At 39.9% G+C, this 23,655-nt stretch overlaps 1 protein-coding gene across 3 annotated transcripts in view; it reads right to left on the bottom strand.

The window, feature by feature from the left end:
• The window catches only part of S1P (membrane-bound transcription factor site-1 protease), a 124,665-nt gene extending 105,221 nt beyond the window's left edge, over positions 1-19,444 (bottom strand). For all 3 annotated transcript variants that reach the window (XM_037428421.2, XM_075878050.1, XM_037428422.2), the window contains exons 1-11: positions 19,305-19,444; positions 18,704-19,006; positions 16,528-16,679; positions 15,885-15,993; positions 15,626-15,705; positions 11,693-11,810; positions 11,143-11,253; positions 10,930-11,039; positions 10,428-10,544; positions 7,578-7,645; positions 7,376-7,478 (exon numbers count right to left, since the gene is read on the bottom strand). In XM_037428421.2, coding sequence (XP_037284318.1) covers positions 7,376-7,478; positions 7,578-7,645; positions 10,428-10,544; positions 10,930-11,039; positions 11,143-11,253; positions 11,693-11,810; positions 15,626-15,705; positions 15,885-15,993; positions 16,528-16,679; positions 18,704-18,896 — 1,161 coding nt within the window. In that variant the 5' untranslated portion in view covers positions 18,897-19,006; positions 19,305-19,444. The remainder of the gene's footprint in view (positions 1-7,375; positions 7,479-7,577; positions 7,646-10,427; positions 10,545-10,929; positions 11,040-11,142; positions 11,254-11,692; positions 11,811-15,625; positions 15,706-15,884; positions 15,994-16,527; positions 16,680-18,703; positions 19,007-19,304) is intronic.
• Between the last annotated feature and the right edge of the window lie 4,211 nt (positions 19,445-23,655).

Here is a 23,655-nt window from a genome sequence, read left to right as displayed (position 1 = left end):
ATATATACCGTGAGAGTATTTGCACCACATCACACATCTAATAAATTTCTCTGAGCTCATTAGGTTTTGAGAGATGATCCTTAACTATTAGAAAACATGCTGCCTTGTGTTGACAGAGTGGTCTCTAGCATAGTGTGTCCTAAAATTAACTAGAAAGACTCTGGCACTGCGATCATTCAGCAACCACGAGAATGATGGGTAGCACACGGATTTGCCTAGTCTTCGTACTTGCAGGTAATGAATCAAACTTGTGGCTTCGTTTATTGCTGTGCTTCAATTTCGTTTTAAGGAAAGAACAATTGATTTTGAATTCCGTGCCCAATTTGAAATGGTAAGCCTAAGAGATTAAGGTGGTGAAGTGCAATGACTGGACATTCGCTGGATGTTTGTTTCGTGACAGAACAGATCCAAGCCACATGAACACACACAGAGCCAGAAGTATGAAGATTAGAAAAATACGCGTACTACCCATCATTACCATGCTCACTGAAGCGCCGTGCGTCGCAGCTCCCATAGACACTCACGCCAGAGTTCCCTCTAGTGTATATTTAAAAAACTCTATAGTCTCTAGCATTAAATGACACCACTATTATCAGCTCAACCATCAGTTTATCCACAAATTTTTGTTTGTAAAGTCAGCAGCTTATGATAGCAAAGTGCTAAAAAGAATACAGACTTTTTAAGAACACAGAACAGGGTGCTACTAGTATTAGCAACCGAATTTTTTTATTTGGAAACAATAACCCCTTATATATATATATATATATATATATATATATATATATATATATATATATATATATATATATATATATAAATGTATATAATACACAGACATCATCATTGAAAACCAGTATTAACCACTTTTTTAAAAGGGGCACTAAAGTCAACTATTAAGTCGATGTTATTGTCCCGAAACCTCGTAGTGTTACTTTTGTGCCAAGGTAGGGCCTATTTTGAAATAAAATCATATTTTAGTGCTCCGCATCGAATTAGTGCACTTCAAATCACCTGCCTCAACAAGCGAACCAACCAGACCGTCTCGTGTCACTGTTGCCGTGCACAATGTTGCCCGGTTTTACTACGCTAGTAGTAGCAGACCGAAAGCAGCGGAAGCCACAGCAGTAGCAACGGCCATTGATCAATTTCCCGCTATTGGCTTTAAGATTGCAGATGCTTTTGTTTCAACTGCACCCCGCTAGATGGCACCACCTGTCCCGTGTAGTCACGCGAAAATTGAATTTTTGAACCAGTCGCACCATTCCCCATAGTAACCTGCGGCGGTTCTTCTTTCCATGAATCAAACAGAAACGAACAAGCAGCATTTTATTGCGTCTCCTTAAGCATGGAACATTCTTCATCAAGTGCAGTTAGATCGATTACTAGTGATTAATTGTAGGCGGTCTGTCTGATGTTATCGGAATCATTTTGAAAATGTCCTACTGCGGTACTTGTGTTCTTGTGCATTTACTTTAATTTCTCGGTAAGGACACTGTTGTTGATAATATTGTCGTTTTAGATGTCATATATTGAGCTTTCCCTCTGACATAAATTGTTATTTGACTTTAGTGTCCCTTTAATGTTTCACCACCATGGACATATACCAACACGCCCAAATGGTGGTCATTCTAAAAGTTAGCAGCATTCAACTCAATTGCTTGACTGAGTAAACTTAGGTTGACAATTGGCAGTGTAATGATCCTAAGCGAATATAATTTTTTTCTTTACTTCGATCAATGATTAGAACTGCAAAAAGCCAAAGTCAACGAAATTAGATTGCTGTGAATAGTTGATAATAAAGACATACAACTGAGCTGAAGAAATCACTATAATATATCAGCCATTCCTTCAAGTGGCAGCGTGTGAAGTAAAGCATGTACGTATGTTAACATCTGAAACACACCACCACAAGCATGCACCACTATGCCAAATGGTATCAATATTTTAAATATATCGTGGTGCATGCTCCTGAGAAATTATGCGAAAACAATTTGTCATGTTACATTTTCACATGCATTCAATACATAAGTACCCCATGTATACATCGTTCTATCGGGCGAGGAGGACCGAACTGGCAACTAGCACTTTTTTTTTTCTGAAGCGTGCCGACGATGCAGAGTGAGCACGTTTATGCTTGGATGAGTAACGTTTTGGAACAATTTTGGATGAATAACGTTTTGGAACAGTTTTGGAACGCAATAATTTGCAGATTTTGAATACTTTCTACCGAAAACGAGAAAACCGCAAGTGGACATGGAGGAGCCCTAATGGCGAAAATAAGAACGAAATAGACTTTATAATGACTGCACACCCAGGAATCGTGCAGGATGTGGAAGTGGTTGGCAAGGTACGATGCAGTGACCATAGAATGGTACGGTCTCGAATTCGCCTAGACTTGAAGAAGGAACGACAGAAACTGATACGCAAGAAGCCAATCAATGGGCTATCACTGAGAGGGAAAGTACAGAAATTCAGAATGTCGCTGCAGAACAGGTACTCGGCTCTTAGTGAGGAAACCAACCTTAGCGTAGATACAATGAATGATAATCTAACGAGTATCATTACGGAGTGTGCAGTGAAAGTTGGAGGCAGGGTAGTTAGACAGGACACTGGCAAGCTTTCCCAGGAAACGAAGAAACTAATTAAGAAGCGTCAAAGCATGAAAGTGTCAAGTACAACAGACAAAATAGAACTGGCAGAGCTTTCAAAGTTGATTAATAGGCGTAAAGTATGCGATGTAAGAAGGTATAACATGGAGAGAATTGAACACGCTCTGAAAAACGGAGGAAGGCGTCAAAGCAGTGAAGAGTAAACTTGGGATAGGCAAAAGTCGGATGTATGCACTAAGGGACAAAGAAGGCAAAATAACTACCAATATGGATAGGATAGTTAAAATAGCGGAGGAGTTTTACAGAGATCTGTACAGTAGCCGAGACAACCACGACCTTAATACTATAAGAACTAGCAGTAACCCAGATGACACCCCACCAGTAATGATAGAAGAAGTCAGAAAAGCTTTGGAGAGCATGCAAAGAGGCAAAGCTGCTGGTGAGGATCAGTTAACATCAGATCTGCTGAAAGATGGAGGACAGATTGTGTTAGAAAAACTAGCCACCCTGTTTACGAGGTGTCTCCTGGCGGGAAGGGTACCAGAGTCTTGGAAGAACGCTAACATCATCTTAATACATAAGAAAGGAGATGACAAGGACTTGAAGAATTACAGGCCGATCAGCTTGCTCTCTGTAGTATACAAGCTATTTACAAAGGTAATTGCTAACAGAGTAAAGAAAACATTAGAATTCAATCAACCAAAGGAACAAGCAGGATTTCGAGCAGGCTTCTCAACAATTGACCCTATTCATACTATCAATCAGGTAATAGAGAAATGCTCAGAGTATAACCAACCACTATACATAGCTTTCATAAATTACGAGAAGGCGTTTGATTCAGTAGAAATATCAGCCGTCATGCAGACACTGCGGAATCAGGGCGTAGATGAAGTATATATAAACATTCTGGAAGAAATCTACAGGGGATCAACTGCTACCATAGTGCTTCATAAAGAAAGCAACAGAATACCAATCAAGAAGGGTGTAAGGCAGGGGGACACAATCTCCCCAATGCTATTTACCGCGTGCTTACAGGAGGTTTTCAGAAGCCTAGAATGGGAACAGTTAGGGATAAGAGTTAATGGAGAATACCTTAGTAACCTGCGCTTCGCCGATGACATTGCATTGCTGAGTAACTCAGGGGACGAATTGCAACTCATGATTACGGAGTTAGACAAGGAGAGCAGAAAGGTGGGCCTTAAAATTAATCTGCAGAAAACGAAAGTAATGTACAACAACCTCGGAAAGGAGCAGCGCTTCGAGATAGGTAAAAGTGCACTTGAAGTTGTAAAAGACTATGTCTACTTAGGGCAGGTAATAACCGCAGAGCCTAACCACGACATTGAAGTAACTAGAAGAATAAGAATGGGGTGGAGTACATTCGGCAAGCACTCTCAAATTATGACAGGTAGATTGCCACTATCCCTCAAGAGGAAGGTATATAACAGCTGTATCTTGCCGGTACTTAGCTACGGAGCAGAAACCTGGAGACTTACAAAGAGGGTTCAGCTTAAATTGAGGACGACGCAGCGAGCAACGGAAAGGAAAATGGTAGGTGTAACCTTAAGAGACAAGAAGAGAGCAGAGTGGATTAGGGGACAAACGGGGGTTAAGGATATCATAGTTGAAATAAAGAAGAGGAAATGGACATGGGCCGGGCATGTAGCGCGTAGACAGGATAACCGCTGGTCATTAAGGGTAACTAACTGGATTCCCAGAGAAGGGAAGCGGGTTAGGGGGAGACAGAAGGTTAGGTGGGCAGACGAGATTAAGAAGTTTGCGGGTATAAATTGGCAGCAGCAAGCACAGGACCGGGTTAACTGGCGGAACATGGGAGAGGCCTTTGTCCTGCAGTGGACGTAGTCAGGCTGATGATGATGATGACGTGGGCGAATTATTGTCATAAGTAAGTAGACTCTCAGTAAACGAAACCGGAAGGGGCAGGTAAAATGTGTTGCATTTAACAGGAGTTCCGTTAAGTGAGAGGTGAACTTGGGTACAGAATACAAGCCCAAAACCAAGCATTGCAAAGGCGATAGTTTCATTTAAACAGTAGTTCCGTTCAACAGATTTTCGTTTATTGAGAGTCTACTGTATATACAACTTCTGTAAAATGTAAAATGGCTGGATGGATCGTGCACGATGCGCGATATGAAAGCTGAATAGTGAAAAAAAAAAAAAAAAAGGGACTTCTATCACTTTCTGTTTGGAGCAACTTCTGGTATAGACAATTTTCGCACAGTCAACAACCGTGTCTGACAAATCGCGCAATGATATATACAACAAAATTAATTATTTTCTAAGAGCGAAACAAAATTAAACAACGTATTGTTGCAGTTGTCTATTGTTTCTATAAATGTCAATTTCATTGCTTAGCTTTGAGAACAACAGCCAAGATTTTGCAAAAGCTGTACAACTGGTAGACAAAATTATTTAGAAAAAAATTAACAGAAAGTGGCTCTTATGGCGATCATAGGCTCGAGACCGGGAGCGCTTGGTGCCTCATCGGCAGAAGAAACTGTCTTTACTATGCCACCGTCGCAGTACAATTAAATTCTACGACTCTAAAAAAAAAAAGAGAAGTGTGCTGGCATGAAAATCTTAGCATATTGTTTTTTCTGTGCTAACACATTTTTGTTAACAGTTCTAATTTTGTCTGCACCCGGGGGACAATAAACAATTAAGTAATAAGGCGTAATTAAAACCGAGCAAAAGACAGACAAGTTTGTGAACAAGAAACAAATGCCATCATCACCAAGAAATTGGAACTACGTGCTCATCCACGATTGCATGTACGGGTGGTAGTCACTGCGACAGCATAAACAAACTGGGAGTGCAAAAAAAAAAAATTAAATATTACAGTCCAGAAAAAAAAAATCCATTTTATCCTCAAAGGGTGCCAGCTAGGCTTGTGCGAATAGTGAATATTAGGTTCGAAGCGAATTCTAAGCGAATAGTGATTTTGATAGAATAATTTCAAATCGAATTCAAATGGTATGATGACATATAATAAAAACAGGAATATTTATCATGACCCAACTAACTTGCACAATATTTCTTTTGAATTGAAATAGGGACTCTATGCAAATGCCATCTTTTTTCTGTTCAAAGGAAGTCGAAACATTCAGTAGTAGTTTCAGTAGGATGCGAGTGATAACCTGTAAGAAACTTAATGTTTTAAAATTTATTATACTTGGAGCATATAAGCCATCATAATAAGTTTAATAAAATGAAGAATTAATTTGAGGGTAACATGTTCCTTTAAAGGGGCCCTGCAACACTCTTTCAAGTAGCCATGGAGCCAGTAAACATGCTTATTGTCTCACAAGTTTACCGCCCCAAAGTTTCTAGAATTAGTTCAGTATGAGCGGAGTTCCAAAAATTTGTCGCACGCTGCAATTGCATTCTCTTTTCTCATCCTGACGAAATAGCTGGAAGTTAAGCAGAGATGAATGTCACAGCGAAAGAAAATACGTCACACGCACTTCGTGACCTTGAACACCTCTGTTTTTTTTTATTCGAATAGGTGGCTTTTCAGTGCGATCGCGCACATACTCGTGAACAAGCGGCGGCCTCCCGCGGTGGCCCCGGTAACTACGAGAGCGCATGCTCAAATCAGCCAATGGCTGTGACAAGTGATTTTTGAGCTTGTAGAGCCATTTGCCGAGAAAAGAAAGCAATTTTGAGCTTTGAAAATTTATTGTGAATAACAGGCTGCGTGCTGTGCTATAATATTTGCCTCACGTATTCTCGGTATTCTTAAATACCAATCAGCAGCGTTTTCTGACTATGTTCAATAAGTGTTGCAGAGCCCCCTTAAATTTAAAGGGAGGCTTCGCGGCAACACGAATTTCCCCGGATAGATGCTTTTGCAGCGTAACATTCCTACATTGCAGTAAAACCACCTTTACAAGCTGTGAGATGCAGATTAATATACACTTATTCGTTCATAGCGAATACTTCGAAAATATTCGATAATTTTAATTCGAATCGAAGCGAGTTCGAACACTCAACTATTCCTTTGACTATTCGAAGCATTCAAATATCCGCACTAGCCTAGTGCCAGCACTTGCTTGCCCTGCTGGAACAGGTCGAAATATTTTTACGTTTTTCCAACAAAAAGTGTAGAAAACATATAACACCGACCACTTGCGAGACGTCCACGCCGTCGCATATTATCATATTTGACCCCGAACAAATCAAAACAATTCAGGACTTCTCACAGACTCATTTCCTACCTATACTGCATAGATTCATTTCCTATCTATACTACATCATTTCCAATGAAATTCAGTGTGTCAGAATGAAAAAACAAAGCAATTGCAACTACAACCGTACAAATACCTTCCATAGAAATGCGGACCTTTGCACGTTCCAGTTGGTTGCCAGACTAGGAATGGCGCTGCCTGCTAGGCAATATGGCGGCGCCCAAGTTGAAACGGTCTATAGAATAATCTGGCATAGTTATAAGTACAAGGTTCAGTTGAAGGGGGAAACCTTTGACAGCCCCGATTACTGGCTGCATTCTGTTCTTCGCATGAAGGGGACTACTAGAATAGACCATAAATAATTAGACTTAAAGTTTTGATAACTGATTTACTTTATATGCTTTCCTCAATGCGCAGCTAGCCTGGTTGACACAAGCGCCAGAAAAAAAAGAAAAAAGGAAAGCTGTGGCTTTGGTGTGTACAACCAGTACCCTGTAACAGAGTGCCCAACAAAGCATTGAATGTGGTACAGCTTTTTAACATCTTAAAAACTCTTACCCAGGTTGTCATTCCTCGGGATGAAAAACGGGCAATTTGGTCTTCAAAGTTGATTCCACCCACACCAATCACATCCATCTGATCAGCAGGATTGTTTAAAGTACTTCAAAACCATGCAAAGAAAACAAATTTCACAAGCCCAAAATAAATAAATGCACAAGAAAAAGTTCATCGTAAAATCAAGGTTTCATAGGTGCCTTACCCATACAGCGGGCCATCATTGCCAATAGCAGAAATCATGATGACATTGTTTGCTGTTAGCTCCCATACCTGCGTTGCAAGATTAGCAAAGTTTCTCAACAACTATACTGCATAAATGCACAAGGCTGGGATGAGAGTAGTTGAATACAAGCAAATCATTTTGACATAACGCACAATACTTGCAGAGAGGTATGATAGTACACTTTAACATAAAAAAGCTATACTAGCACATCCCAAAATAAGCTCATTGCTAACTAAAAGTCAAGTCAGCACTTCTTGGCTCAGGTCACCTTCCTTATTAATTGAAATAGTATCGAGTTTACAGACACGAAACAATCACATTCAGTTTTAATTCTGTACTGCTGGTCTTTTAAGTAGAAGTTGAATATGTGAAATTTGTGAGTCAAAGGTTGATTGATTGATATGTAGGGTTTAACGTCCCAAAACCATCATATGATTATGAGAGACGCTGTAGTGGAGGGCTCCGGAAATTTCAACCACCTGGGGTTTTTAATGCGCACCCAAATCTGAGCACACGGGCCTACAACATTTTCGTTTCCATCGGAAATGCAGCCGCCGCAGCCGGGATTTGAACCCGCGACCTGCGGGCCAGCAGCCGAGTACCTTAGCCACTAGACCATTGCTGCTTGTGAGTCAAAAGTTAAATGTGGACTTATGATCAAAATCAAACTAATATATTTTGGGATCTTGTATCCTATTTTTCAAGTACACTAAAATTCTGTTAATCTAACATGAGTTAATTTGACCTAGCTTTTGATTCAGCTATGCTCAGAGTATCAAAAACTGCTGAATTATTCCAAACAATTTATTTCTTCTAATTTTAAACATTATTTAACCCACAATAACTTTCAATGTCGCATCAGTATCAATATTACAGAAGCTGACCAAATTTTATCACACAAAAACATTTTAAGCTGCTGAAAATGTAGGATGCCCGCCTAGCCTCCTGGCTCCAGAAAAAACCCACGGACAGCATCATACATAAAGAAGACAGTTATTCACTGCCAAAAGATATTATATCTGCTGAAGGACAGCACCTACTGTTGTCATATATCACACCACCTTTGTGTTTTTTTTCCTGTGCTAAAAAGCTAACATGCGATACGAGCAAGCCCTAATACGTCAAGATAATCCATGGTAACTTGAACAAGAATGGTTTCTCTTTGGAAAGCTTCTCCATTTATTGAGATGTATGTGAAGCTCAGTCATATGGCCGAAGTTCTCATTTGCACTATAGCCAACTGAATAATAACGCATCGGGTCTGTTTTCTAAACAGAGGAAGAAATCATGTAACAGACTAATGCTAAAGTACGTGCACTTAAAACTGTATAACCCTTTCCTCTACCTAGCAACTGTTCTAACCGCAGACACAGTGACTTCTCTTCCTTTGCTCAGTTAAAAAAAATATGCCTTCAGTTGGGCATTTGCAAACATCACTATAATGAACGAAATCATAAACCAAGATTTACCTTATTTTCTCGCTCTCTCATATGTTTTTTTGAAATAGAAACAAGTTACATGAGACCATGTTTAGCAGCTTAGCCTCAACAATTCTTCACTCTCTTACACAACACAACTATAGCTGCTTACTTTGTAAAGTGTAAAATTCCCTTTGTAAAGTGCATGAATCATAGGTAATAAACAAAACCGAAGCTGAGACACAGCATCAATTGTAAACATAATTAAAAATTGTACAGCATGAGGTTTTAGTTATCATATAGTTTTTGATGCATGTTAAAGACACTTACTTTATCCATTATCACTGTGTCGATTGAGCACAAACTGAATAGACCAAAAAGGACAAAACAGACAGAGAAAAAATGGACAAACTTCCAATGACAACTCAACAGGTGCTGACTCAATGTATTAATTAGATATAATATATATAACCGTACCATACAGAATTATGACAATCTTTTATTAATAAGGTAACTTTTAAAACAACAGCCTTGTCAGAATTGTCCACTGCATTTTCATCGAAGCTTTCTGGCTTTCTTACTTTTATTGCTACACAAGAAAAAAAGAGGCTGTGAGCAGAAGAAAAAAAAAAGGACAAACACTGACTTCAAACTGAAATGGATTGCACACTAGAGTTATGACCTCCCGTCCATGTTTGTTTTGCTTTTTGTCGTCTAGTGCACTTATATAAAATGTATTAAATCAGACAAGCTGTATCAGACAAACAAGGCAATTTCGTGGTTTTAAAAATTTAATTGTTTGGCTTTTTTCTTTTTTTGCAAGGCTGCAAATGCGGTTATGAGTAGGTCTTGAAAGCAAGGCTGAAGCATAAATGGCAAAATGAACAGTAATATGAAGCTAAAAAGGGCAAAACCACTTTATTAGTAATGAACTGGTACTAAGAATGCTTTTCGCAGGCACTTTTTATAATCTTCAATTGAATGATATACACCGAACTGAATTTCTTAAAGGATTCTTTGAATAAACTACTGATTTTTCCAGCCATGCAGGCAAAAGTAGAAGAGAATCTCGAAGACAATTTGTAAACATATAAATTGCTGATTTATGAAAAGTTTTGGTAGCAACTGCCTAATTCACAAACCCTCCATTTCACTAATACTGAAAAAGCACACAAACTAAAAGGGTCAAAAGCGTGAACCTTCTGGTAAGGTGCACAGTATTTAATTCATGAAGGTTTTAGGAAATACTGGATGCAAAGTCATACACAACTGTACTTGCAAAAGGCCTAATATACTTTCGGGAAAATGTACACAACTTGCACACAATCTCACAGTAATGTGTGCATACTTGAATAAAGCAAGCTCAATGACCGTAAGAGTCATCCACAGGAACCACATAAAGAAAAATTACCTTATCCACAAAAGGATGATCCATGAAGTCAGGTCCGCCGATGCTAAGATTAAGCACATTTATCTTCTTCAGGATGGCATAATTGAAAGCATCCAAAAACCAAGACGTATAGGACAGCTGAAAATTATCAAAGGAAAGCAATGTGTAATAATATGCAAATGAATCTGATCAAAAATTACATACCTGCACCAAAGCTATATATGTACTCAGAAGAAGAATACATGCTTTCACAAATTGACCAAATGTGATTATACTATATCGAAAGCTGCAACATGTGGTTTTTCAGAGACTCAGTTAATTAGTTACTTTTCTGCAAAAGCATATCGCTAAACTTTTTTTTTTGAGCAGCCAACAACACAAGTCACTGCCATTGGAACAAAGGCAAAACAAGTGCAGCAAGCATCCGTCTGTTATGATTAATGAAAATAAAATAATTGATTTCACGTCTACTCTGCAAGCAGCTATATTTTCTGCAAGCAGCTAAACAAATAGGTGCACTGACCTGATCCTTGTTGAAGACACGGTACACATGCAGCTCTGATTCAGGAGCAAAGCCAAGGCAGTCACGACTGCTAGCAATGACACCAGCTACAAAAGTGCCATGGCCTAAACCTGCAGGTGAACCCAAACACAAACATTTTTTTTATCTCTTTCTGCACTACAGCCACGTGCAATTACTTGCAGAGCTTCGTGACTACAACCACTAAGGACGTACCATCATCAAGCATTTTTTCATTAGTCCAATTTGTCCGCTCTTTGACTTTCTTAAAATGGGGATGGTTTTTCGGAAGCCCTGTGTCGAACACTGCCACCTTGACCTTGGCACCTGGAACACAGACAATTAAAAAAAAAGGCAAATTTACAAGTGACTAAATAGGCAAGCAAGCCTGCATAGAATGCAGATACATAACTTACTATTATGCTGGCATTTCTGAAACCAAGGATATGCAACAAAGAAACATGCTACTCGTAATTCTCATACACACACATGACACAGGAACAGAAAAAAAAGTAAACAAGAGTATTTACAGCACAGGATAGATAATTTATACTCATGAAAAAACTGTTAACAGGGGTTGTGTTGAGTTGACATTTCGACAAGTGGACTTGTCTTTCTCAAGGCTAGAACAGAACTGGTAATTACAAAAACGCCGAATAAAATCTACGAGCACTCTTACTATGCTGAGCAGTGTTAACAAGACCCATTAAATGTTAAGCACACTAGTAATGTCAGTATGATCTGCATTCAGGCACGAGCTACATACCTCTTATTCCAAGATTCCATAAAACATCAGCTTGTAGCGCCTTTGTGATTTGCCTAGGAATAGCACGCATTAGCTTGCGTTGCGGAGTACGCTCAGGTTCATGTGCAAAGGCACTGTCCTGCGTAACAAGAGAAGTAACAGTCCCACAGTACATGTCCACATACTTGGAGTATAAGAGAAAGCAAGTGGCAGTCGTACATGCTTCAAAACTGCACCACATGAGGCAATAAAGCCAGTGACACACACTACAGACAGCATTAACTTAACGATGCATTGTATACATAGTTTTGTATGGCTAATTGCCCGAATGTGGGCCCACAGGTTTAATATGAAAAATATTTTTTCAATCCATTCATGCATGGGTCACACCATCATGCCTAAGTGCAATCAACAGCCACGGATGCACAGCATGCAATCACTGTGTTTACACAGCATTGGTTTTGTGCATAGAGGTAAATCATGCAGCATATTGCCACGGTGTTGTGACGTGGGCAAAGAGAGCACACTCAATGTTCAGATAAATACTGTTTATTCAGCGGAACATGTGGCCAGGAAACTGAAGGTCAGATTAGAGCTACACACGGGCACTGATAGTGGCGAACAGAGCGTCGACCGGTGATCAACTGGCAAGCGGCGAAGCGTGGCAGCATTTATACATGTGTCATCGAATATTCCAGCCTCATCACTGGTCCTCGTGCAAGCTCTGGAATAATCTCAAGTGTTCGTGTCTAGCAGGCAATCTTAACAGAATGATCTAAAATGATCGGGAATGTTCTTGAACAATATTGCGCAGTTTGGGCTGAGCATTTCTTACTGAGGCTTTGTGGTCGAAAACAGAATAAAAAAAAACTTAAAGTAAGAAATGCACGCGGCAATATTAAGAGACTCCTCTTCTTTATTGTACGTTGCTTTTCTCACTACAATTGGTCATTGGGGCCTCAGTGGCTAGAAGCATTGCTTTAATAAACTGCAAGTGCTTCAATCTCAATAGCTTAAAACAATCGCAGTAGACTATGCACACTATGCCACAATATTGGCCGGAGATTAATAGTACACATCATGTGTGTGGATTCGCGACACATCCTGTGCATACCATGTGCAGTGAGCTTTCATCCCACTCCCATGCTTCCTGTGATTTTATGATTTTAGTGAAAATGGGAAGATTTTTTGTCACATCAGTGGGAACAAGCATACTTTTGTTCATTAAAAATGATATAGTATTTTTAACCTGGCTCTGAAAGTCATGAAAGTATGACTGCTAGCGTCACTCGACGGCACTGTGGTTCAGGACCACCAAAAACACCTCATGTAGGCTTAGTCTGCATAAAGATAAATATGTATCACTTAAAATTGCATTTTATACACATTCTTTAGCTTTCCCTGGTGTTAAAAAGTAATTTTAGCCTTTTTTATTCCCACGCGTTGATAGAGGCACTTGAAGCCGATGCCGGTGCCCTGTTCACCTGCCTGCCTACTGCAGAGAAACGAGAGCAAGGCATCTGGTGCCGCTCAGAAGAAGAAAAAAAAAAAAAAAATGTCTAGAACATCTAAACACAACTGAAAACAGGAAGCACCTTCTCTTCTGCAAAGCACGTCTCATGTTTGTTTCAGTTGCATGTTTGGCATGAGTGGAATCACTACAGTTTGTTTCACAACGCTGGCGTATTCGTGTTTTCTGCTAGATTTTAGTGATTTTTCAGGCTAACAAAACAAAGGCTTGAAGAAACGTGGTAATAATACTTTACATAGAAGTTTATGCACACTAAATTGCCATTACAGTAATACTTGTATTACTATTAAACAAAACACCATTCCGTGTGCAAAAGCTGCATGTAATTCCAGTTTTTTACTTTCATAGCACAACTATTGTCATTGCATACAGTAACCAGTGTTTGCGGGCATCTTCACACCAACACATGACAGAACATAGATTGAAAAATGCTATTGTAAAATTTTTGAGTCGCTTTCAAAAGAAACCACTTAAGGGTTGAACACTTCAGATGGTATGCTTACTATTTCGACAAAAAACAAAAACACTAATGCATGGTAGACAGTCTGTTTAATCTATCCACACTTGAGGTGAAAATTTCAAGTAATTATATGACCCAACAAGGCTAAACACAGCAATGTGTTCAAACCAACATCCAAAACAAGCATCATTTTTGTGCAATGCCCCTCTTTTAAATAAAGAAAAAAAGCTCCAGCTCCGACCACTCCACACTTACGTGCAAGCAACAAAAATTACCTGTTAACTGAAGCTAAATGAGCAGTCCTAGTAATTATTGCATAAACAAAGACACATGACTCTTTTTTAGAACAGATACTCATTCAATTACCGATTATGTATAAAATATACTGTAAAAAACACTTTCATATCATTTTCTTCTGCAGTGGATAACTGTTGAGTCACCATTTCCAATATCAAGCTTCAATTCCCGCGAAGCACAACAAATGATTTCTTAATGTGGCCATCATTTCCATACATACACCAAGAGCAGTGTGGCTTGGGCTTCAAGCCGGCCTCTTTACGACTTCACCGAAATCAGAGGCAAAAATTGCGTGGTATTGCAAACTACAAATGTACAGCTCAATCAGCCCAGTGCAGCGATCACTATACAGTGATGCTGAATGGTTAACAAAATAACAGGAAAGAAAAAGTGAGAGAGCGGCTTCATGCTCCCAGAAAATAAAGTCACTTCAGTGAAGCAAAGTTCAGTGTTGAGGAAAGATTGGCTGACATGTTGTCAGGTGTCCAGCTTTACGTTAAAACGCAGCTATGGTGTACTTTATGAGCACGGCCGCAGGCTTAGCATGCATTCGTGCCGATACTAAGTGACTACAGCCTCCAATTTCTGAAATGTCTAAAATAGCAAATGAAGCCATCTGTGCCTGTAACATGCTTCTAAAAACATTTTTTGGCAGGTGCGCCATAGTAATAAACAGGCTGACTGAGAAAGCAGTAATTATGCACAAATAGAACATGTGCAACTCATTCCATGTGCAGCTGAATTCCAGGTTTCTAGACCATGACATAAAAGCTGAAGTACTTAGATTTTTTAAGAAACAATTGCATGTGCGCATAAAATTCTTGAAGTGATAAAAAACCTGCCTTGCGCTACATTTCCTTTATTTCGAAGGAGGTGTTGCATACAAAAGAGGACTTCAAACACCGAACTTTTGTTTGTTTCCTAGTTTCTAGAATGCCAGCAGCCCAACAAAGTCCCGTGTCCAACTGCATTCCACTTGAATTGCCATTACTACAACACATTCACTGGAAGCTTCAGCGAAAACCATGAACGCACATGCTAGGAACATAAAATACACATTATTCCAGTAAATATTTATGCCTTCCACGTACCGAATGTATTTTGTAGATATCACACTCAAAAGTTACATTGAAAATATGCTCTTTAGTTCCCCCATGTTCTGAAATTCACTTTCAGTAGAACTGAAAGCCTGACAATTAAAGACATATATTTGGCAGGACCATAACTTGAAATCTGCACGTTATTGCCGTGATTTAATCAAGCTACATATACACAACTCTAAGATGCTACACTATCAATGGGAAAACAGTAATCTTGATGCACACATAATCAGGTGCAATCACAAATGCAGGCCTGCTGCGGTGGTCTGGTGGCTAAGGTACTCGGGTGCTGACCCGCAGGTTGCGGGATCGACTACCGGCTGCGATGGCTGCATTTTCGATGGAGGCGAAAATGCAGTAGGCTCGTGTGCTCAGATTTGGGTGCACGTTAAACAACTTCAGGTGGTCGAAATTTCTGGAGCCCTCCACTACGGCGTCTCTCATAATCATATGGTTGTTTTGGGATGTTAACACATATCAATCAATTGCAAATGCAGCAATGTGACACACTGTTTTAGGCATTTTTCAGCCATGCAGCAATTTAGAATGGAGCAGTAGCGACATACCCACGCAAGGCTGTTTCGTCTCGAGAATGAACGTGATGAGTGCCAACAAGAAGTGCCCCTGCACGGCTTTTCATCGGAAGCTATAGAGTAAAGATAAGTATTTAATAGCATAATAATATTTACCCGTAGCAGGAAAATTACACCAGAACTAAAGTTCCACGAAAAAGTTCAAAACAAGAGAGATATCACAGTAGCTACAAAATAACACACAAGAAAATTTCAGTGCAGCTTTTGTAGACAGGGCAAAATAGTTACTTGCCATTAATAAACTTCAGGGTACGAGTCACGCTTCTCTGCGGGGTAACATATTTGACCAGTGGATGATCCTGAAGAGCTACCAGTCCCTCTTCAACAGTTCCTTCAAGTAGCTAAGGGTAGGGCAGAACAGCAAAACTGTGACTACAGAATGTGCAAACAGAAGCACCACAATAAGAGAAAAAAATGGAGTTGTTGGAGTAGCAGACAATTAATGCTACAAAAAACTTTTAATTGCTGCATCAGTTTTGCCCTTTCAATATGAGGAAAAGTACAGGGATGGGTCAAGCAAAGTACTTTTTCGTCAGTATGCAACTGTAATGTTGCATGAACAGTGCTCAAGATATCGCATAAGTGTAAGAGCTCCCTCGCAAGGAAAAAGAAGCAAGCGAAGAGTGAACAGCGGGAAAACACATGCTCTTCATTCTTCTTTCATTTATATTTTTTTTTCTTAGTGTCATACTACAACTATGCATTATGTTATTGCACTTCACCCAATCTCCTCCCTAGTGTGCAACACATGCTGATTGATAGTTATCTTGAAATACTATTCAACGTCAGTTGTGCACTTATGGTGTCACTAAGAGCTACCAGTGAATTGACGCTACTTGACAACCGCAGCAACCTTTTTTTTTTCACTTACATACCCTTATAAGTTCAAAGTCACTGGGGTAGTCCGATGCTGCATTTTGGCGGGGCAACCGCTCCCAGTTATGAATTCCTGAACCTTTGAGGGCTGCTTTGATGAACTTGTCGCGTGCATTTGTCCGATAATAGTGCTTGAATGTGATGATATATTCTGAAACAAAAGGCCTGATGTAGATGCCATAGACTATACAGAGCTATAGTACACAAAATAACTAGAAAGCCAACTGACATCATAGTAAATAAATAAATGACATCACAGCAAATATATCTACCATTCCTACAATATAGTGTGAATAAACATGAAATAGGCTAGTATGGTTCATTATAGAACTTTGTTTCACTTGTAAACACTTCCAAGGGTACTTCTAGAGATACATAAATACAAAATGAAGCAGACAGGGGATCAGCTGGAATGACAGCTCAGGCAGTAGAGCATCATACTTCTAATGTGGCGGATGTGGGTTCGCCAACTATTAGAGGCAAGTTTCTTTTAATCCACTTTGAAGTTCCATTTTCTGGTCATACATTAAAACCACAGGTTACTTTGTCTGCACTGTTCTTTTATTTATCAACTGTTGGGATTGTTCCTGGCAAAAAATTAGCTCCACAGTCAACCTTTAATATCAAAATATCCACTACTACTAGATTCTTATCTAAAATCATTAAAATATAGTGAAGTATGCAACATTAGTCAATAAGCAATAGATTATTTTTGCATTAGGTGAAAGTGCATTCTATATTCAGTTGAATTTTTCACCCCAATCACTTCTGAAATGAAAGTGTCCCTTTAGGTTCACTGGTATCCAAATTAATATGGCCAATCAACCATCACTTAATTTCAGCCTAATACTTTTTATTCCATGCAACACAACCATACAATAAATGTACTGAAGATTGTCCCTTCTACTGCGTGCCCCAAAGTATTTTTATAACTACTGAATAAGAAATGGGAGGTGGCTTCCTTCAATTTCGTCATTGTAAACAGACTTAACAGAAAAACTTTCCATAGTGATGAAAAAAATCAAATAATTAGAAGAACATGAGAACTATTACATCAACTTTTTTTGATAACTATGTTTAAGTTTTTAACTTTCAAGTCAAATTAATATTATTTTTCATTGAGCACATAGGCAGAGTAGTTACACAAGGTTAAGAACAAGCTGTCTCCAGGATTGACTTTATGAGTTTTTTTTGTGTTTTTAAACATGATGACACTAAACAAATGCCATAGATGGCTTGCAATGACATCTCTGAAATCGCCGTGTAAGAGCACTAGCATGTGCGGACGAGACAGTTTTGATGTCACATTAATGCTATCAAAACATCATATGCAGGTTCTTTCATTATTCACGCACAAAAACATTCCTTCTGTCTGTCTGTCTCCTTCTTTTCTCTTGTCCCTCGTTATTGGCGCTGTTTTTTTAAGTGAATTCCTTCCACATCGTTTTCTCTTAGAAGCAACTTGTTTCTCACCAAAGCCACCATCCTGGAGTCTCACTTTTTTTCAGAAGTTGCGTCCGTGATGTAACATGTGAGCATTTTATACATAGTCCAGTTTAAGCCGCCAAAAACTAGGCGTTTAATACACAATATCTCATGCCCCTTAAATGAAAAATGTAATGCAAAAGCTTATGTCAAAGGAAGAATTTAACTTCTACTGCACACCAAATTGTTTACAGAAAGTAAACTTTCTGAACATTTTGAGAACAGCAAAAGCCGTTTCAAACGAAAACACCATGGCCGTTATTCTAAAACTAAAAGTCTTAGACTTAATTTTCAAAACGAAAGGAAGAATTTAACTTCTACTGCACACCAAATTGTTTACAGAAAGTAAACTTTCTGAACATTTTGAGAACAGCAAAAGCCGTTTCAAACGAAAACACCATGGCCGTTATTCTAAAACTAAAAGTCTTAGACTTAATTTTCAAAACGAAAATGCAGCCGAAATAGCTTACATGATAACGGCTCGCACATGTTGCAGTTCAAAAGCATCAGTAAGTTTACCACAAAAAATGTCCACAAGATGATACTTGTCTTGGTTTCCCATGTTATATGTTTCTCGCTCTCGCGATCGGCGCCTGGCAAGCGCAGATTGTGCGAGAGATTTGTGTGTGCGACATCTGCGCGACATTTGTACACGCAAATGTTACATGTAGGCATGGAAAGAACGCGTACCGTTTCGAACAACTGAAGTGGAGTATTGCAGCAAAACCCTTTGCTCAGGATGGCTGGTATTGCACACAGACTCCGCCATTTGAGCTTTCAAACCACTCCTGGCTCCGGTCGCAGTACATAACACCCAAAGGATAGACAACCAAGAGAGAAACAGGTGACTTCTCCGGCGCTTCCAGCGTGCCCTCAGTTTCATGGTCACACAGGGATGAACGCAAACGGCGTTTCTTGGAATTGTTCAGTTCAACGGCAATAAGCATATTGATTCACCACAATAACCCCATCCAGGCACGTGCACTGTGAGTACTGAAAATAAACAGGACACAATGTGAACGCACGGACTACAACATACATGTAAATACGATATGCACTCGCCAACCACAGTATAAACTGCACATCACACATGTTCCACAGCGAAACTGAACAGTAATATTATGTTACAAATATTTAGAAACGTGTTTGCCATCTATAATTTCACTTTGCACTTTGTGCAAGAAAGAACAACTGAAGCACAGCTTGTACTGTGTGTGTGTGGGGGGGGGGGGTACTATATACAACGCTGAATACAGTGGATCGCAGAGTGATGTGGTCGAAACCAAAATACCTGATCCATATTTGTTGATCAACGACTGACCCACTGTGAAGTAAAAGAAAAGGTTTCCGTCGTCTCTTGCAAATGTTCGTCGTTATGTCATGCATTGCGGGATCGCAAATCACATCACTCGTGTGATTCAACAACAACCCTAAATTGACATCTCCCTAAGGAAAGCACGCAAAATCACTACAGCGGCCATTTTTAAAGATGACTTTTGCTAGCCCATGGTTGCCAAAAGAAAATGAAGAAAATCATAGCTCCGCCGTTTGTAGCCGAAAATGCCAGAGTTAATGAGAAAGGCTGCAAGCAACTTTGGCTGCCCCTCACGCACGACAAAGTTTTAGCACAGCTGTGGTTTTAGGCGGGGCGAGGAATTTTTTGTTATAACAAACTTCTTCGCTTTCTGTCTCCCCACAAGAAAACTTTGCTCAATGTAGGTTATGGACTAAAGAAAAAAGTGAAATGTTGGCATTGTATGAAAATTTTTTCGCTCCCCTGTTCCCCCTTCGCCGGTGTAGAATGCTAAATACAATTAAAAAGAGTAAAAAAAGTAGGGGCAGAAGCATTTACTTGACACGTTAACTACTTTTAGCTAATGTTTTCTCCTTTAAAGGTATAAAGTAGAAGTTAATAATCGGCATCTGCGTGCGTGACGAATTGGTAAGAAGGTTTGCTGTGGGGGTCAGTGTTATGAATTATTTAGCAAACAGTAATTTTCTTAATTATATGTGAATAAGAGTTTTATGTTACGTAATCGTGCAATATATATATATATATATATATATATATATATATATATATGAGATCTAACAGACAGTAATGCCAAGGAAACCTGTCTGTCTGTCTGTTACTACTGTAACAAACAGACAGGTGTTACTACTGTGCTACTGTCTGTTAGATCTCATTAATATTGTGTTAAAACACGGAAAAACGAGCCCTTAGGTATACACTTCTTTCCTTTAGTCTATATATATATATATATATATATATATATATATATATATATATATATATATATATATATATATATATATATATATATATATATATATATATATATATATATATATATATATATATATATATATTTTAAACTTCGAGAATAGTGTAGTATAGTAAACAAAACAATAAAATATTTATTTATTCCAAACAGTTTCGGCTGGTGGACCAGCCTTCTTCGGAGAATGTAAGTGAAATGATACAAGTTCCCGTAGCAGAGGGTCAACCTCACAGTTTAAAGACCCTCAAAAAAAAAAAAAAGAAAACAAAGGGGCGAACGAGGTAGCAACAGACAACAAGAAACAGAAGAAGGAGAGGAACTAGAAAGGAGCGACGGAGAGCCGCCGGAAACGAGCGGGTAATTCTGGCATTGTTACTGGGTATAGGTAAGACGCGCCGCCAGCGGAGGCGACCAAGAAAAACGGAAAAATGTGGAACATGTTGCCGCTTACTCGCATCCCACACATGGATCGAGTTTAAGTTCACGTGGTTCGGCGGCTGGCCCGCGGCATCGGGCCACACACACACTCACACACACACACACACACACACACACACACACACACACACACACACACACACACACACACACACACACACACACACACACACACACACACACACACACACACACACACACACACACACGCGCGCGCGCGCGCGCGCACGCACGCACACACACACACACACACGCACGCACACACACACACACACACGCACACACGCACGCACGCACGCACACACGCACGCACGCACACACACACACACACACACACACACACACACACACACACACACACACACACACACACACACACACACACACAAGATGCATACGACCCGCTCCAGCTTTCGGAATATAATGGCCACGTTGGAAAGCTAATGTGCCCTCTCCCCCTCCCTCCACCTGCCCTCTCTTGCAGAAAAATGTACAACCAGTCATACTGAAAATAAATGAATGGGTATTTTTGTAAAGGATGAACAAACAAAAACGTGAACAAAAAATATATAAAAATAAATAATACTAAAAAGGTACTCAGAAATGAAAATAAAGTCTAATAATACTAACACACGCCGTTTGGTTCATGTAGCATCGAATTCGTTTAGTTTCACGCGCTATATTGACCAACTTGCGTGTGCGACTTCCCGTATGTATAAATAAATCAATTGAGTAATTCAATTTCTGTGTTTCACGAAACGTCGCGGAGGCACGTCAGTCGCCCAGGGCTCTCGTTGATTCCGTGGGTAAGTGATCTGAATTTCTTTATAAATTATGACTCCCGCTGTTCGCGCTCCCGTGTGTTCTGGAAGCCGGATTGTAGGAGTATGACACTTACGCATTCGAAAGAGTGACCAGGAAGATTGATATGTCTGGAGAACGGCAAATTGGGGAGGCCCTTTACGTGTGCCCTGTAGTTGTTGAAACGCAAACGGAACGCGGTTTCCGTGTGTCCAATATATTCCTGTTTGCACACCTCACAGCGAATTTTGTATACCACATTGGCTGAGTCACAGTTAAGGTCGTCTTTAATTTTGTACACATAGTCTGAACAGGAGGCTTCGGCCGTATCTGTGGTCACCATGTGTGTGCACACCCTGCAGCGAGGTTTCCCGCACGGTCTACAGCCCTGATGGTGGTCGGATTTGTGTGTTTTCGCCCTGACCAGTAAGTCTCTCAGTTTCTTATTTCTTCGGTAAACCACCTTGGGCGGAGTCTGAAAAATGGCAGAGAGGCGACTACTCTGTTTAAGTATGTTGAAGTGGCGGTTTAGTATAGAATTCACCCGAGGAGCGGCGGTGCAGTATGTGAGGATTAAATTTGCCCCTGAAGTTATATCATCTTTATTCCCGCCTTTTCTCCCATTGTTGATTCTCGGTCCAAAGAGCGAGCGCGCTCAATTGCATTGTCAATTATTTTTTTCGGGGTACTTTTGACGCAAGAAGGCTGTTCTCAATTCCTGTGCGTGGGTGTCAAATTGCGTGATTTCAGAGCCAATTCTTCTGTATCTGTGGGCTTGAGAGTAAGGAACACCTGTTTTGCAGTGATGGGGGTGACTACTATGGAAATGCAGATACTGTTGGCGGTCTGTTGGTTTTTTATACAGGGAAGTAGATATGGTGGTGCCACTAAGTGATGCAGTGACATCCAGAAAGTGAACACTCTTCTGCGAATACGTGTGCGTGAATGTTATTGAAGGATGCACGGAGTTGAAACCGGAAATGAATTTGGAAAGATTATGTTCACTATCGGCCCACACGAAGAATATATCATCGAGGAAGCGTCGGTAAAATATAGGTTTGAATGAAGAATTTTCGAGGAAAGGAATCTCCAAAGAGGCCATGAAAACATTTGCATAATTTGGGGCAATTTTGGTTCCCATGGCAGTTCCGTTTACTTGCAGATAATGTTTTTGGTCGAATTCAAAGTTATTATGTTTAAGTACCAGATTCAGGAGCACCTCTAAAGCGTTTTCGTCGAATTCACTCGTCGATTTACTTTTTCCATAGGCGGCGACTGTGGCGGCGATTCCTTCGGTGTGGGGAATGTTTGTGTACAGTGATGAGGCATCCATGGTGACCAAATAGCAATCTAGAGGTACCACAAGTTTTGAGACTTCTCGAAGGAAGTGGCTGGTATCTTTGATGTATGATGGGAATGATTGTGGGATGTGCCTAATCAGAGAGTCAATGAAACTAGAAATTTTTTCAGTAGCAGTACTGTTGCTGGAAACTATGGGTCGGCCGGGATTGTTAATCTTGTGAATTTTTGGTAGTAAATAGAAACGCCCGGGAGACGATTTGCCAGGTGACATCATTTTAAGCATAGGGTAGGTTATCTTCCCACTTTTACGTTATGATATTAGTGAGGCCTTAATAGTACTTTCATACTCCTCTGTCGGATCACAAGGGAGTTGTTTATAGAAATTTTCATCTGCCAGTTGGCGAAGCCCTTCTTTGATGTAGTCAGTCCTGTCGAGTACAACCACAGCACCACCCTTATCAGCTAGTTTAATAACGATGCTCTGGCTGTCACTTAAACTGCGCAAAGCCTCCCGCTCCTCTTTGGACAGATTGTTGCGAATGGGTCGGTGCTTTTCATATTCCCTGATTATATCACCCTGGACGGCTGAAATGTACATGTCTAGATATTTGTCTCGTTGTTCACCTGGAGTCCAAGATTTATCTGAAAATTGATTTTGTTGCGTGCTGCTTCGATCATGAAAATATTCTTTTAGACGCATGGTTCTGGCAAAGTTGTCCAAATCTTGGTAAAGTTTAAACTCATCAATTTTGCCAGAGGCGGGGCAGAAAGTTAGACCTTTTGATAGCTGCTTTGTTAGGATTAAATAAATATTTTATT

Source organism: Rhipicephalus microplus, chromosome X, assembly GCF_043290135.1.
Source record: "Rhipicephalus microplus isolate Deutch F79 chromosome X, USDA_Rmic, whole genome shotgun sequence".
NCBI classification, from domain to species: domain Eukaryota; kingdom Metazoa; phylum Arthropoda; class Arachnida; order Ixodida; family Ixodidae; genus Rhipicephalus; species Rhipicephalus microplus.
This window is presented reverse-complemented; position numbering and strand designations above follow the sequence as displayed.